The following is a 15,984-nucleotide window of genomic DNA, read 5'->3' as shown; positions in this document are numbered from 1 at the left end:
CTTCTTTAAATGAAGTCGATTTAGGCGATATAACTGAAAATAAAATGATCTACCTACAAGATCAACTTTTTCAAATGATCATCCAAATGAATTCGACTTCATCACTTTTTGAAGCATTTCAAATCGGATGGAAATTTGCAAATAATATTATAATGAATTTAAAATTTAACAGTGATGTTAAATAATTATTTGAATATTTTAAATTGGAATGCTCGATCTTTGAAATCGAGTGAAGATGAATTTTATAATTTTCTCAAAGTTCACAAAATTCATATTGCCATTGTGACAGAAACTTTTCTTAAACCAAATGTAAAATTGAAAAGTAATCCACATTATGTGGTTCATCGATTTGACAGGTTTACTGGAATTGGTGGTGGAGTTGCCATTTTTGTCCAACGGCAAATTAAACATCGAATTTTACCTTCTTTCAATACTAAAGTTATTGAAAGCTTGGGAATCGAAGTTGAAACCATTCATGGAATTTATTTCATCGCTGGAGCATATTTGCCATTCCAATGCACCGGCGAACAATTAAATTTCTTTAAAGGCGATTTGCAAAAACTTACAAGATATCGATCGAAATTTTTCGTAATAGGGGACTTAAATGCTAAGCATGTCCAGTGGAATTGTAGGCAAAATAACAGTAATGGTAAAATACTTCATAATCAACTCTCAGCTGGTTACTTTACAGTTCTTCATCCCAGTAATCCTACTTGTTTCTCTTCCGTGAAAAACCCGTCTACAATTGATCTGGTTCTAACAGATCAAAGTCACATTTGTAGTGAACCGATTACTCATGCTGATTTTGACTCAGATCATCTTCCTGTAACATTCAGACTTTCCAACGAAGCTATAATTAATCCAATTAGTTCTATTTTCAACTATCATAGAGCTAATTGGTTGGATTACAGATCTCACATTGAAAATCATGTGGATCATGAAACTATTTTAGAAAATTCTGCGGACATCGACACAGCAATTGATAATTTGAATCATTATATTATCGAAGCTAGAAATCTTTCAGTTCCCAAAGCTCAAACTAAATTAAATTCTCCTATCATCGATGACAATCTTCAACTGCTCATTCGGTTGAAGAATGTTCGTCGACGACAATATCAACGTTCTCGTGATCCTGCTATGAAAAACATAGTTAAGGATTTACAAAAAGAAATTAAACATAGATTTACTCTTTTGCGAAATGAAAATTTCGCTAAAGAAGTTGAACAAATTAAACCATATTCTAAACCTTTCTGGAAACTTTCTAAGGTTCTTAAGAAACCTCAGAAACCAATTCCTGCTCTCAAGGAAGGAAATCAAATACTTCTTACAAATGGTGAAAAAGCTCAAAAACTTGCTCAGCAGTTCGAGAGTGTCCACAATTTTAATTTAAACGTTGTGAGTCCTATTGAAAATGAAGTCTCACTGAAGTATGATCATATTTCAACCCAAGTGTTATCACACGATGACATTATTGAGACGAATTTTGATGAAATTAAATCAATTATTAGGAAACTCAAAAACATGAAGGCTCCTGGTAATGATGGAATTTTTAATATTCTTATTAAAAATCTTCCCGATGTTGCCTTGAGACTCCTGGTTGAAATTTTCAACAAGTGTTTTTCATTAGCTTACTTCCCAAAAAGATGGAAAAACGCTAAAGTAATTCCTATCCTAAAACCTGATAAAAACCCAGCAGAAACATCAAGTTATCGCCCAATTAGCTTACTTTCTTCTATCAGTAAACTTTTTGAAAAAATTATCTTGTTAAGAATGATGACTCATATAAATGAGAATTCAATTTTCTTACCAGAGCAGTTTGGATTTCGTCATGAACATTCAACTACTCATCAACTTGTCAGAGTAACGAACATGATAAAATCAAATAAATCTTCTGGGTTATCCACTGGAGTTGCTTTTCTAGACATAGAAAAAGCATTCGACAGTGTTTGGCACAAAGGTTTAATAGCAAAAATGTCTGATTTCCAGTTTCCTATTTATTTGATCAAAATGATTCAAAATTATTTAACTGATCGTACTCTTCAGGTTAGCTATCAGAATTGTAAATCTGAATTGCTACCCGTACGAGCCGGTGTTCCGCAGGGTTCGAGTGTAGCTCCAATCTTGTATAATATTTTCACTTCTGATCTTCCAAATCTACCCGTTGGTTGTCAGAAATCGCTATTCTGTGACGACACAAGTCTGTTAGCCACAGGTAGAAATCTAAGAGTGATCTGCAGTCGCCTACAAAGAAGTTTAAATATTTTCAGTGATTATCTGTCAAAATGGAAAATTAAACCAAATGCAGCAAAAACGCAATTAATTATCTTTCCTCATAAGCCAAGAGCTTCTTTTCTTAAACCAACCAATAATCACATTCTCAAATTGAATGGCTTGGAATTGATGGTCTGATCAAGCTAAATACTTAGGTTCAACGTATGACAAAAAACTCACTTTCAAGGATCACATTGAAGGAATCCAGGCAAAGTGTAATAAATATATTAAATGTTTATATCCTCTTATAAACAGAAATTCTAAGCTCTGTCTAAAAAACAAATTGTTAATTTATAAACAAATTTTCAGACCAGCCATGCTTTATGCGGTACCAATTTGGTCAAGCTGTTGTTCCACCAGGAAGAAAACGCTTCAAAGGATTCAGAATAAAATTCTGAAAATGATTCTGAAGCGTCCTCCCTGGTTTAGTACAAATGAGTTACACAGACTCACAAATATAGAACCATTAGATGTAATGTCACATAATATTATAAGCAAATTCCGACAAAAATCGATGCAATCTTCAATTGAATCGATTCGCTCTCTGTATTAGTTAGTAAGTTAGTATATAAGTTCCTTTTCCCCATTACACAATACAAGTAGGTTTAGAATTTTCCCTACACAAAAATCTCAGAATTGCGGAAGCAAATGATGTCTTCATGGTAATAACCAAATCATATATATATATATATATATATATATATATATATATATATATATATATATATATATATATATATATATATATATATATATATATATATATATATATATATATATATATATATATATATATATATATATATATATATAACAGGGCTGAAAAGTCACCACTTGTGGCTGAACACCCAATTTAAATCTTAATAATTTAATTTTAACTCATATTCCAATAAAAAGTTATTAAAAAAAAAAAAAAAAAAAATCAATTGGCGGTATCAGCTGAAATACGTGGTAAAGTTGCGCATTGGATTGTAGTACTACACAGCTAGAAAGAAACCTGCACAGAAAAAAATATGAACTTTACTGGTGACATAATTCTACAAACAAGACAATTCATAACTACTTAACTTTTTAAATGAAGTAATATTCCATTCGTACAGAATTTTACCTTTTTCGTATATAATTTGCAATCGATCAGGAATGTGCCGCTGTATGGATTTATATATATATATATATATATATATATATATATATATATATATATATATATATATATATATATATATATATATATATATATATATATATATATATATATGTATATATATATATATATATATATATATATATATATATATATATATATATATATATATATATATATATATATATATATATATATATATATATATATATATATCAATTATTCATCAAGATCATCATCAGATATGGGCTTATGTGGTTCAGTCGATTAACTGACGTGCTTTGTGAGCTGATGGTTCTTGGTTTAAGTCGCGCTGTTGCTATCGATCTATCGAAATGTTGTAATATCTTTGAAAAACCCTTCCGCAATAGGTAATTCAATGTGATTAGCATGGGCTACCTCACATCCATAAAGTTTGTTAGCTGGGCTAAAATATACGAAGTGGCCAAAATACCTCTGTTACCCTAATTTTCAAATCACACAATTTTACATGCTCTTGAATAAAAATTTGTGTTAAATACGACGCTCCATTTATGTGCATCTTAAAAGATGTAAAACCACATGATTTTTTCGAACTATGCACACAAAAAATTGAATTGAATTTAATTTGTGGCATAATCCCTCATACGATGTAATTCATAAAGACTTAATTTGTCAAATTCCATTTGTAATGATTTAATGTTGGATAAGTCTGAATTTCAATGGTTCCGACTGTAATTTCCATTCGGCGAGCAAGTGGGACTAACTGAATTTATATGCACCACTTACCAGCCAAGCAGGTGTGTGCTTCTATGGCTGAGTCGATTACTGGAGGTACTTTGTGATCAAATGATTCTCGGTTCAAGTCGCCGCTCTCAGTATTTAAGTGCATCTTATAAGATGTAAAATCACAAGATTTTCTCCAATTGTGCATCAATCAGATAAAAAAATTGCATCAATTAACAAATTTTCCATGATTTCCACTTTTAATTCCAGGGTACACCATACAGCGGATACACAGAAACATCCTCCCAGCATTCACCCTCGGCAGGGAACACTTTGCCCAATCACCTGCATGCTAACCGTCAGAGTTTTAACTACTGGAAGGCCGGCTCCCAAACTCCGCTCACCAGTTCCTCCTCCGTAAATTCCTTTTTCCGGCCATCTTACCATTCCAGCTGTTGCTTCTGGAAAGCTCTCAAGCTGATATGGCGCTTCATCAAGTGGCCCCTGGGACTGCTTTTGATTAGCAGTTTATTAGGTTTAGTGGTGTATTTCTTGGTTGTAGGTAAGTTATAAATGTTTTAATAGAAATATAATCTAACGGATAATTGTCATGTATTCAATTAATCTTATAGATAGGGATATAATGAGCAGCTCTCTGCTGGGAGATAACGGAATTTATGACGTTGAAGAGAATCTGTCTATAGATTTTAACGATTTTACCCACACTAACGAACTGGGTAGCAGTGCTGTAACTACATTTGGCCGAGATCATAAAGATAAAGGAATCGGATTTTCTAAGGATGGTGCTACACCGAATTCAAAGTTTTCTTTCGGTCTAAATAATGACTTACTTGCGTTTTTCGTCAAAAAAACTGAACATAACAGGAATGAAGGTCAACACTTGTGGACCTCCACGGAGCATGAAAATCTTAGTGAAGAAACCCCTGCCCAAGTGGTGAAGATCAGTAGTTCTACACGGACGCCCGTACGGAAAACAAGCACTATTTCGTTGAAGGATTACACCAAAGCGAAGGTATCTTTCGACGACGATGAATTCGAGAACGAAGATGATGTCAAAGAACAAACTACACGGGCTATCGACGCCGAAGCAGATGGACAAAGCAGACAGGTGGGATCTAACGAAGATATTTCGCTCAGATCGCTTGGATTCACTTCAGGTCATCAGAATAGCTTTGGCGTCCCTATCGAAGAGGATGAGCAACAGTTGAAGATGTTAAATGAACAGTTGATGATACTTGAAAGGCAGAGAGAAGTGATTTATTGTTTCAATTATATTCGTTATCACCCCTGTCCCTTATGTGTCTGATGGGAGCATGAATCCTTTACATTCAATACACGAACCCCACTGGTGGCTTTCATTTTCCCCATTGCTGACAAAAGATAGCTGTGTCTTGCTTGCATGGTGGCTGGTATCGGTATAAGGCAAAAGTATTATGAATTGTGCCGCAACATTCCCTTTTACACACTCACGCAGGCGAGTGTCCATAGTTCAAATTTCTTTATAATTTTATCACATGTTGAATGTTTCAACTGTAAATATTTTCATATCTTACCCTTTCAAACAGATGTATCATTTGTATGCCAAAGCCTCACTCTCTTTACGCCAATCATCATCATCGTTTCATGAATATAGAACATTTCGCCCATAAGTTCTACTATCGTCCGACTACATCTATTCCATACAACCTTTTTTCTAGAAAAATCTTACCTCCGCCTCGACCACAACGGACTCCAGTTTATATAGGACCAAAGTTTCCCCAACACTACCTATTCTGTCACGGTTCGAAATTACCACCGAAGGTTTGAAACGATTCAATATTTCCGAAGAAGGTACTGCCCACAAGCCAACAGACAGCCCAGCAGGTGAGCCTCCTGGCAGCAGTCACCCTAACTAATGATAATCAACAATTCTAGGTATTTGCAAATCTACATCGCTACCCTTGTGCCGAGGTGTTCTACCATATGACCTGACCACTTCGAAGAATCTACAACTCACAAACATGGAGTATGAACATTTCCAGTACCTTATCAATTCCAAATGTTCAGCTCGAGTCGCCGAATTTGTCTGTCTCGCACTAGAACCCGAGTGTCGACCGACGAGAATGGGAACTTTGACACCTTGTAAACGAATTTGCAAGTGTGAGTAGTAACGTACAGTAGAATAGACTTGTTGGAAAATTAATTGATTTTATTTGTATTTGATAGCTATTCTCGAACCATGCGCGCATATCATCGCTAGTTCAGAAATACTGACAGCTACCTTTGATTGTGATAGTTATCCGGATTCGAATGATCGGAATGTATGCGAAGATCCTACCCGTCAAAGCGATTGTTACGCCAATGAATTCCAGTGCGCCGATTCTAGCTGTATACCACTACAATGGAAGTGAGTATATCGTTTGAAGCAGTGATCCGTACCGCCCACGAGTGAAACCGAAGACTTTTCATTTGAGCAAAACAAGACGATATAAAAAAAACTATTCTTAATTCACCTTGTGGTGTAATAATGCATTTAAATAGTCTCACTAAAATATTCATAAAATTCTATACTCGGCCTAAGTCTTTCGAAATCGATTCAGGCATCTCCAAGATATTTTAACGCATTCAAAAAACATTGGAATAAATGAGATTACATCTTCCGAACCGGGAATGTTCGCCATAATACTTCAAACTTGATTAAAATTGTTAGATTCTAAATAAGCCCAACTTTAACGAAACTCGTTGAGTCATCTTCGCGAAAATTCAGCTGATGCAAAACGTGCGATTGGCCGGTTACTTCACCGAAAGTGACAACCATTTTATTTTCGAACTTGATCCACAATTCGATAGTAGCTTTCAAAAGACTTATTAAAATCGGTTTAGCCATCTCTTAGAAAATTGAGCGGTATAAAACCAAACTATCTTACATTAGTTATACCGGTTCTTAGTATCCGGTTCCGAAAGTACTGGAAATAGTGGTCGAGAACATAAAAATGGAACTATCCTCAGTTTCTCAGAAATGGCTGTGCCGATTTCCAAGCCGACTTGGATTCAAATAGAAGGTCGTAGGGTATTTTAAATAAGTTCTAAATAATATCTAACACATGGATCAATAAGTCCCCAGACTAACGAAGGAAACAACATTTTTTTTGCAAAATTTTTTTTTATTCATCAACTTAATCACATTTTAGGGTGATACAATGGTTCCAACGTTTTTCCAATTTTTCAATGCCATGTTTATAAAAAAAATTATCTTTCGCTTCAAAATAAGCTTCAGTTTCAGCGATGACCTCCTCATTTGAGCCAAATCTTTTTCCCTGGAGCATTTTTTTAATATCAGCAAAGAGCCAGTAGTCACTGGGGGCTAAATCTGGCGAGTATGGGGGGTGGGGAAGCAGATCAAAGCCCAATTCGTTCAATTTCGCCATTGTTTTCATCGACTTGTGGCAGGGTGCATTGTCTTGATGAAAAATGATTTTTTTCTCTGCATGTACTTTCGTTTTTTTGCGATTTCCTCCTTCAAACGCACCAGTAAGTCAATATAATAATCACTGTTGATCGATTTACCTTTTTCGAGGTAGTCAATGAAAATCACGCCATGCGTATCCCAAAAAACTGACGCCATGACTTTGCCACCTGACTGCTGCGTTTTCAGACGCTTCGGACGGCTTTCGCCAGCTGTGCGCCACTCAGATGACTGCCGCTTCGACTCTGGAGTGTATTGATGTATCCATGTTTCGTCCATGGTCACGTAACGACGCAAGAAATCTTATTTGTTGCGAGTAAAGAGCGATAAACTGCTTTCTGAATCATCGACTCGTTGCTGTTTTTGTTCCAAGCAATCGCGGCACCCACTTGGAAAAAACCTTTTTCATGCTCAATTTTTCATGAAGGATAGTAAATACACTTCCATATGATATCTGTGTCATCTCAGCAATCTCACGGAGCTTCACTTTACGATCTTTCATTATAATTTTTGTCACTTCACTCATATTTTCCGGTGTAACGGCTTCCACACGTTTAAACTCGGCGAACCACCGACAAATCGTTGCTTTTGATGGACAAGAGTCCGGATAACATTTTTCAATCCATTGTTTCGCTTGCACGGTGTTTTCACCCATTAAAAAACAATGTTTTATCAAAATACGAAACTCGGTTTTTTTCCATTTTTAAACAAACAACAAAACGACTTTACTCCAACCTCGATAACTCAGCTGTTTCTTGTCGGATCGACTTAAAATTTTGACCTGTTTCAAGCGCCATCTCTGCTTTAGTCTCTGGACTCATTGATCCATGTGTTAGATCCGTCTTCCGGTTCCCGAATCATAAATGATGCTAAAATCGTAAAAACTCTGCGAAACTATACTAAAACCTATTCCAATTCGTAGGCCTTGCCTAGCCAGACTTCCGCTTTCTGAATTACAGGGCGATAAGTGCTCGAACTTTCAAACCGTTTTTGTCGTGAATACGACTTACTTTACTATGGGGTGCCTTTTCAAAATTTACCCTCTGAGAGAGTGATAAATTTTTGATCGTAAATATCTCTTCTTGTATCACAATTTTATGATAAAATATTCAGTTGTTTGACATAATCTCAAATAATTCAAAATTAAACTTTTCTGAAATGTTTGGTATAAACGAGTATCAAAGAAGATAATTCATAAGACGCGTTTGCCTTTCTCGTATTTTTAAAGCTCATAGCTCAGTGATCTATGAAGGGATTTATATAATCTAACTACCAATAAAATCAAAACTTGTCAACTTAAGCGTGTATAGAAAAAGCATTGAAGTATTTCAATAGTACACTATTGAAAAACCTATCTCATTTGACCCATGTCAACACCAGCCAATCAGAACGCGTTCTGAGGAAGAGAACAAAATATCTGCTGCTGTACAACAAATCGTTCGAGAAAATGTTCCGAACAGTGTTTAACACTCCTAATACCAAACCTCAAAAAGTTACGCGAAGCACCAAGCCTCAAAAAAAGTTGGAACGGTAACTTTGAGCTTTCATAGCTCAGCTGTTTTTCAACGGATCTCAATAAATTTAACACCCTCGAATTTTGTACAGTTCGTAGATTATTTTAAGTATGTCATTATTGACAATCGGTTAGGAAAAATCAATGAAAGTGTGATTTTTCCCGTTCCAAGTTTTTTTACGCACAAAATATGCCCTATCTTCATTTATGCGGCACCAGCATTGTGAATAGAATTTTGAGAACTTCAACTTTCTCGAGTCATAACTTTGTTGTTAGTCAACCGATCTTCGAAATTTGTTCACCATTGGAATGGTACTAGTTTCAGAAATAAAATGCACTAAAGCATACGTTAAATAGAGTTGTCTACCTAAAGTTATAGAGAAAACTGTAAACAGAAGACCATAAAAAGATGGAATTTTTGCAATGGTCGTAAATATCTCTGAATTCAAAGCGATGACCTATAACATATGTTTTTATACATTATTCGATTGCTAGTCAACCCAGCTACAATTTATGCTAAGTTGGCGTTTTTGCACCATCAAAAACATCCTGAAAATATACAGTGTAAATGTAAATATTGACAAATATTACAAAAAAATTATTTTTAATATATAATTCAAAAATGAAAGCGATGACTTGTACATTTTTTGCTCTAAATTGTTAGAATCATTATCATAAAGATTGTTTTGATGAATAAAATTATATATATGCTCTCAAAACAACTAAAAAAATTGGTAGAAATACATTCAATTTCTATCAGCGGAAATGTATTGCATAAAAATTTCAAGCCAGAACAGTTACGTTATTGACTAATATAATTTATAATTTTTTATATTTTGAAATCAATTTATTTACAATTTACTCAAAAATAGAGGCTTCGCATTTTTTCGATTTTTGTGCTGTACTAAAGAATAAACACATAGATCCAAATAATTTTTATGTATAACATAAAACAAACTCAATTGAATTCCGTAGAATCTAAAAAATCGGTGTAGGATCAGAATTTTTAAAATTTCTGTTATGCCTTCAACGTTTCAGTATATACTCTAACCTCAATTTACGTCGTGGGTGCGTAAATTAAACTTCGCGTATATTGAGATTTTATTGTATCAAAATATGTTTTCATACTTCTATCGAAAACTACAATTCTTAGAAACTCATAATTTGAATTTCACCAATAGATTTTTAGTTTTCAGATAAAACGGAAATTCTTATTTTTGCGATTGCTTTGTATAATAAGAAAGTAGAACTTGAACTAAGTATTTTACATACTAACCCATCGCAAAAGAAATCAACTACTATTTAGGAAAAAAAATTGTTTGATTTTGTGTCAAAAAGATCTCAAGAAATTAAGTGAAATTTCATAAAAGTTTCCTATGATGCCTGAGAGTTTTCGTCAACGAAAAAAATCTAAATTGATTGGTTCATGTTTTAGGAACAAATGTTACAGTTTTGGTGGTATACTATTCTGCTGTTTATTTCATGGCTTCGACTAACTAATAATAATTACAACAGACTTCACCCTATAATTCCGGAACCGGAAGTCGCATTCTGATGGAACTTTGGAGTTTTATATAGGACTATGAGACCTTTCATTTGAACCTAATTTTGGTTAAATCTGCCACGCCATCTCTGAGCAAAGTGATGAAATAATTTGAAATTGTAATTTTTATACTAATCACCTTGTAATTCCGAAACCGGAAGTTGAATCGAAATGAAATTCAGGAACTTTGTATAAGACATTTATACCTTTCATTTGAATCTAAGTTCGTGAGAATCGGCTCAGCTATCTCTGAGAAAAATTAGTGCACTTATTTTCATTTGTTTGCGCATATCATTCTGTAATTCAGGAACCGGAAGTCGGATTCGAATAAAATTCAGGAACTTTATACGGGGTTACAAGACGTTCCATTTGAATCCAAGTTTTTGAAAATCGGTTCAGCCATCTCTGAGAAAAGTGTATGTCACCGCTTTAATTTCTAAGCATTTTGTAAAAATAACTAAAATTTGAAATTTTTTAGTGTTTGTAATTTATTTTTAGATGTTTTTGAATATAAAAAAAAACTGCTAGTTTAGCCCTATTTATAACTGGTTTTATTAGCAATCCAATGATGTATAAAAACATATAGGTCATCGCTTTGAATTCAGAGATATTTACGACCATTGTAAAAAATCCCATCTTTTATGTAGTCTTCTGTTTACAGTTTTCTCTATAACTTTAGGTAGACAACTCTATTTTACGTATGTTTTAGTGCATTTTATTTCTGAAACTAGTACAATTCCAATGGTGAACAAATTTTGAAAATCAGTTGACTATCAACAAAGTTATGACTCGATAAAGTTGGAGCTCTCAATATTCAGTCGCGACGTTGATGCCAAAGGAAACAAAATTAGATAGCAGATAGGGCATTTTTTGCGCCTGAAAAAAACTTGGAACGGGAAAAATCACATTTTCATTGATTTTTCCTAACCAATTGTCAATAATGATATGCTTAAAATAATCTACGAACTGTACAAAATTCGAGGGTGTAAAATTTATTGAGATCCGTTGAAAAACAGCTGAGCTATGACAGCTCAAAATTAACGTTCCAACCTTTTTTCGGGCTTGGTATTTGGAGTGTTAATATCGTAGTGAGTTTCACAATTTGGTCCTTCTGAAAGGGAGGAATGAATCCCGTACAGCATCCGGATAGTTTCTTTCAATGAAATGCAAATCCGAAATGAAATAATCGAAATTAAAATTCTATATGCTGCTATTTTATAGCCGTTAGGACCGCCCATCAGTGAAAAAGGTACAAACGAAATCATGTAAAAACGAAGTAATGTAAAATATTCGGAAGTGTTAAGGAACATGTCAGTTGTTTTCGTATTCACGACATCCAGTTATGTCTCTGACATTACCCACCCGCCTTTTTAGAGCGACGATGCAAAAAACATGAAAAATCTTCTGAATTAAGTTCAAAACTAATTCAATATATCAATGTTGTTTTCTACGCTACCGGTCTCTATATTCCTGCTCAGGAAGTACTCAGTCACCCCTGAGGAAAGTGAGTGAGTTTCATTTTGCAGTATCAGACAACGGATGCAAAATGAAACTCACTAACTTTTCTCAGAGGTGACTTTTCGGATTTCCACAAACTTAGGTTCGAATGAACGGTTTCATGGTGCCGTCGAATGATCGGAATGTATGCGAGAATCCTACCCGCCAAAGCGATTTTGGGAGACCGTTGAACTAAAACAAAAAATTTATAGCCACCATTGCTTCGTAGCTTCGATATTTTATTTTGAATTGTATAAGATAAAGTGTTAGTTTATTTGCATAGGTTAATATGAAAAACAAAGATGAATTCGCTGAAAATCAAATTGACCGTTAGCATAACTATAATTAACTTTTCAAAATTTTAGATGTGATAACATTAAAGATTGCCACAACGGAGAGGATGAATCAGACTGCAAATTCTGCGAACGAGACGAGTATCGCTGTCTATCAAACGACAAGTGCATTCCAGACAAGTGGCGTTGTGACCAGTACGAAGACTGCCCGGATGCATCAGATGAAATAGACTGCTACTACGATGAACAAACCACCTATCCGACCGGGTTCGGAAACCAGCGTGAATATCCATTTGTACAAGTGCAGGTTCCAAATAGCCCGGTGAATCAGTAAGCCTATCCCACTATCTCTAAATAATTACGTTTTGAAGGATTAATGTTGAATCTATATTTTAAACATTTAGAAAGCCGTATCTTACAATCACTAACGAGGATCGGGAACGAAATCAGCAGAACCACCAAGAAGAGCAATTACGCAAAGAGCAAAAGTACTCCGATTATGATTCATCTAGTGAGGATGAATATGAACCAACAGCTGCAGAAAACGTTCCTCAAGTAAATCGAAGAAACAGAACGGATCCAGTCGAAAGCAAAACCGAAAAAGCTGAAGATCAAACTGAAGCAGAGACTACACGGACTATTTCAGTCTCAAAATCTTTGAGTAATTACTAACTATTAACAAGAAGAGACAATGATTGATTTGATTTGTCTTCTAGGCAATTTCCAGGACAGTAAAGAAATTATGATGACCTCCGATTCAGAAAACGACTATAAGTTTAGTAGTACTAGTAGAGTCTTTTTGACGACAGCCCATGCGTCACCATGTCCAGAAGGAGAGCTACGATGTGTTAGTGGTATTTGCATTTCAGTGGATCAATTGTGTGATAAAGTACGTCTCATTGTGTGAAATTTTAATCAAATTACTTCATAACAAGATCGATCTATGACTGCAGGTTGCGGATTGCGCCGACGGTGCCGACGAGGCCATGTGTGTTTATAAGAACTAGATAAAAAATAAACTTATCGATCACTACATTACACACGAATCGAAACCACGACCAGGAAGATTTTATCAAAGTTGCATCCCACACTGTTCGGAACAGAAATTTCCGTTGAACAAAGAGATTTGAGCGGTTGAATAAGTAAAGTGATTATATTTGTTAACTTGTTGTTAATATTTAGATTTAGTATAATACAACATCCTCTCTATCACTTACCATTACCATTGTTGAAGTTACCCATATTGTGTATTATTAGGCAAATGAGCAATAGGACAGAACAATTTGTGTAATAATAGAATAACTACATAGGTTGGCGCGTCTAAATACTCTACAAAACGGTGTGTTTTGTGGTACGTATTTAAAAGCACCAGCGTTTGCATGAATATTTTAAACGATGGATATTTTAGTGAAGCAATGTAAATAAATCATTGACTATCGACTCATTTCATGTAACTTTTGTAAATCTTTTTCAATAAACTTTTTACAGTATATTTTACCTTGGTATTTATTAGTATACATTTTGAAATCCTGATGTGATAATGAGTGATAAATAAGTTTTATTTTTGAATAAGCTTTATGTGATGTTATTGTCATTGCAGAGCTAATGCGATACTGAATAATTGAAAAAGTATCTAATTAATGATAAAAAATAAGCTCAGAAGTATTGGTAAGCAATCAGTACGCAAAACTTATGGAAATATATCAATCCGTCATATGTACTCTTCCTTTTCACTATTGCAAAATGTTTTGCTCAAATTTTTGATCAAACTATTACTCTAGAGACACAAATCGAACTATGAAAAACAAGTATTTTTCTTCCACCCTTCCAACTCAACTCAAAACCATGACGAACACCAGTATGGTGGAAAGCTTTGGATCACTCTCTTGGCTGTCGTGGTAAAAAGCATGACTCATCTATATAAAACGAAGCATGGTAGTTCAAATGGAAAACGGAAACAATAATACAAACAACACCTGACTTCATAACAGAGGTAGCCGGTGCATGTATGAATGTATGTATTGAACCAGACGAACGATAGGAACCTAGAGAGCGCTATTAGGGACTTTTCCCGGCCGACAAATTAATCACCGATGAAAACCATAGATCGAGCGTTACTGTTAGCCATGCATTTGATATTATGCCACGCTATTTCGCTAAATTCATCAATTACACTTCACGGGTGATTTTTCAAATGGCCGTATAAACAAGTGACAGTTTCTCTACTTTGATTACCAAAGTGGTTTCCATGTTTACCACTAAGCTCTGTATCAAATGATACTCGAAACCTTCGACTTTCGATCAGTTTTGTAAAATCCAATATTAAAGGACTATTCACACATATCCGGTCCGGTTCAGTGCCGGCACGACACCGTGCACGGATACTGATATTATTTCATTCGTTTTCTATGCGCGCATTCACACCTATCCGGCACAGTGCCGTTTCAGTGCAGCTCGCCGTCAGTGTCGCGTCCGTCCGGCAAACTCAAATTCGTCGTCACCGATATTTTTCATTTTCACTGAAGGCGGTATGTCATTGCATTGGCTGTGCCGGAACGGAAACAGCACGGAAACGGAACGGAAGGGTACCGATAAAAAAGATCACTGACGGCGCACTGAAGGCACTTTCACTGAACCGTCACGGAACTGAAATGTGTGAATAGTCCTTAAATCTTCATAATCGCGTCACAATTGTGAAAAGCGAAAGTAAACGTAGGGAAACGGTCACTTGCTCATACGGCCATTTGAAAAATCAGCCGAGAATTTGTAAAAAAAAAATCCAATAGAAAACGATGCTCAAGCTCCGTAACCAGTGGCGTACCGAGGAAAATTGGCATTCGGGGCAAAATAAGAGATTTGCCGCCCCCATCGTAGGTAAGTGAGTAAAAAAAACACTCCATCTCCGGAAAGAAGATCAGATGAGATGGTCGATCAAAAAAAAGGTCCCAAGGATTTGTTTGCCGCCCCCCGTCGAGTGCCCAATCTTCGCATCCCACCCGCCCACCAGGATACGCCACTGTCCGTAACCAAAGTTGACGAATGACTACAGTACATACACCTGACGTAAATAACTGAATACAATAAGAATAGGGTAAGGTAGTCCGAATCCGATTCCAAAGAGTTACCTATATTTGAAACCGCTGTACATGTCATTCGGATTGGAGTTGTTAAGGGTAGCGTGGTTATAACGAAAATAAACAATTTAATCGTATTGAAAAAGCATGGTCCAAAAGCAAGTAGCCCCATGGATCCATTCAAAATCTCTATTTTTTCAAAGAAAAACTTGGAAATAATTGCTTTCAACTTGAATTCTTCGTGTTTGAAGAGAAATACGGTAGTTATAGAATTATTTTAGATTTATAGTTTGAGCTTCACTTGTTCCTCTTGCATCTTACCTAATAACGATGTTAGGCCTGTAAGTAAATGAACACTTGAATTTTATTGCCGAAATGCCAATATTTGCACGGCCGAGTGCTCCGTAATCATCTCGGCAAAATGTATAATTACAGAGAATCTCAGTAATCCTAAATTTGTTAACTGTCAATTATTGTC

General features: G+C 35.2%; 1 protein-coding gene across 7 annotated transcripts in view; it reads left to right on the top strand.

The window, feature by feature from the left end:
- Positions 1-13,924, top strand: part of LOC131434838 (uncharacterized) — a 149,495-nt gene extending 135,571 nt beyond the window's left edge. For 2 of the 7 annotated variants that reach the window (XM_058602030.1, XM_058602031.1), the window contains exons 3-11: positions 4,391-4,682; positions 4,753-5,393; positions 5,839-6,004; positions 6,056-6,280; positions 6,347-6,527; positions 12,505-12,762; positions 12,837-13,093; positions 13,149-13,321; positions 13,386-13,924. In XM_058602030.1, coding sequence (XP_058458013.1) covers positions 4,391-4,682; positions 4,753-5,393; positions 5,839-6,004; positions 6,056-6,280; positions 6,347-6,527; positions 12,505-12,762; positions 12,837-13,093; positions 13,149-13,321; positions 13,386-13,439 — 2,247 coding nt within the window. In that variant the 3' untranslated portion in view covers positions 13,440-13,924. The remainder of the gene's footprint in view (positions 1-4,390; positions 4,683-4,752; positions 5,394-5,838; positions 6,005-6,055; positions 6,281-6,346; positions 6,528-12,504; positions 12,763-12,836; positions 13,094-13,148; positions 13,322-13,385) is intronic. The other 5 variants (XM_058602036.1, XM_058602035.1, XM_058602034.1 and 2 more) reach the window with 5 other exon arrangements.
- Positions 13,925-15,984: the final 2,060 nt, after the last annotated feature.

Source organism: Malaya genurostris, chromosome 3, assembly GCF_030247185.1.
Source record: "Malaya genurostris strain Urasoe2022 chromosome 3, Malgen_1.1, whole genome shotgun sequence".
In the NCBI taxonomy this organism is placed as follows: Eukaryota; Metazoa; Arthropoda; class Insecta; order Diptera; family Culicidae; genus Malaya; species Malaya genurostris.
This window is presented reverse-complemented; position numbering and strand designations above follow the sequence as displayed.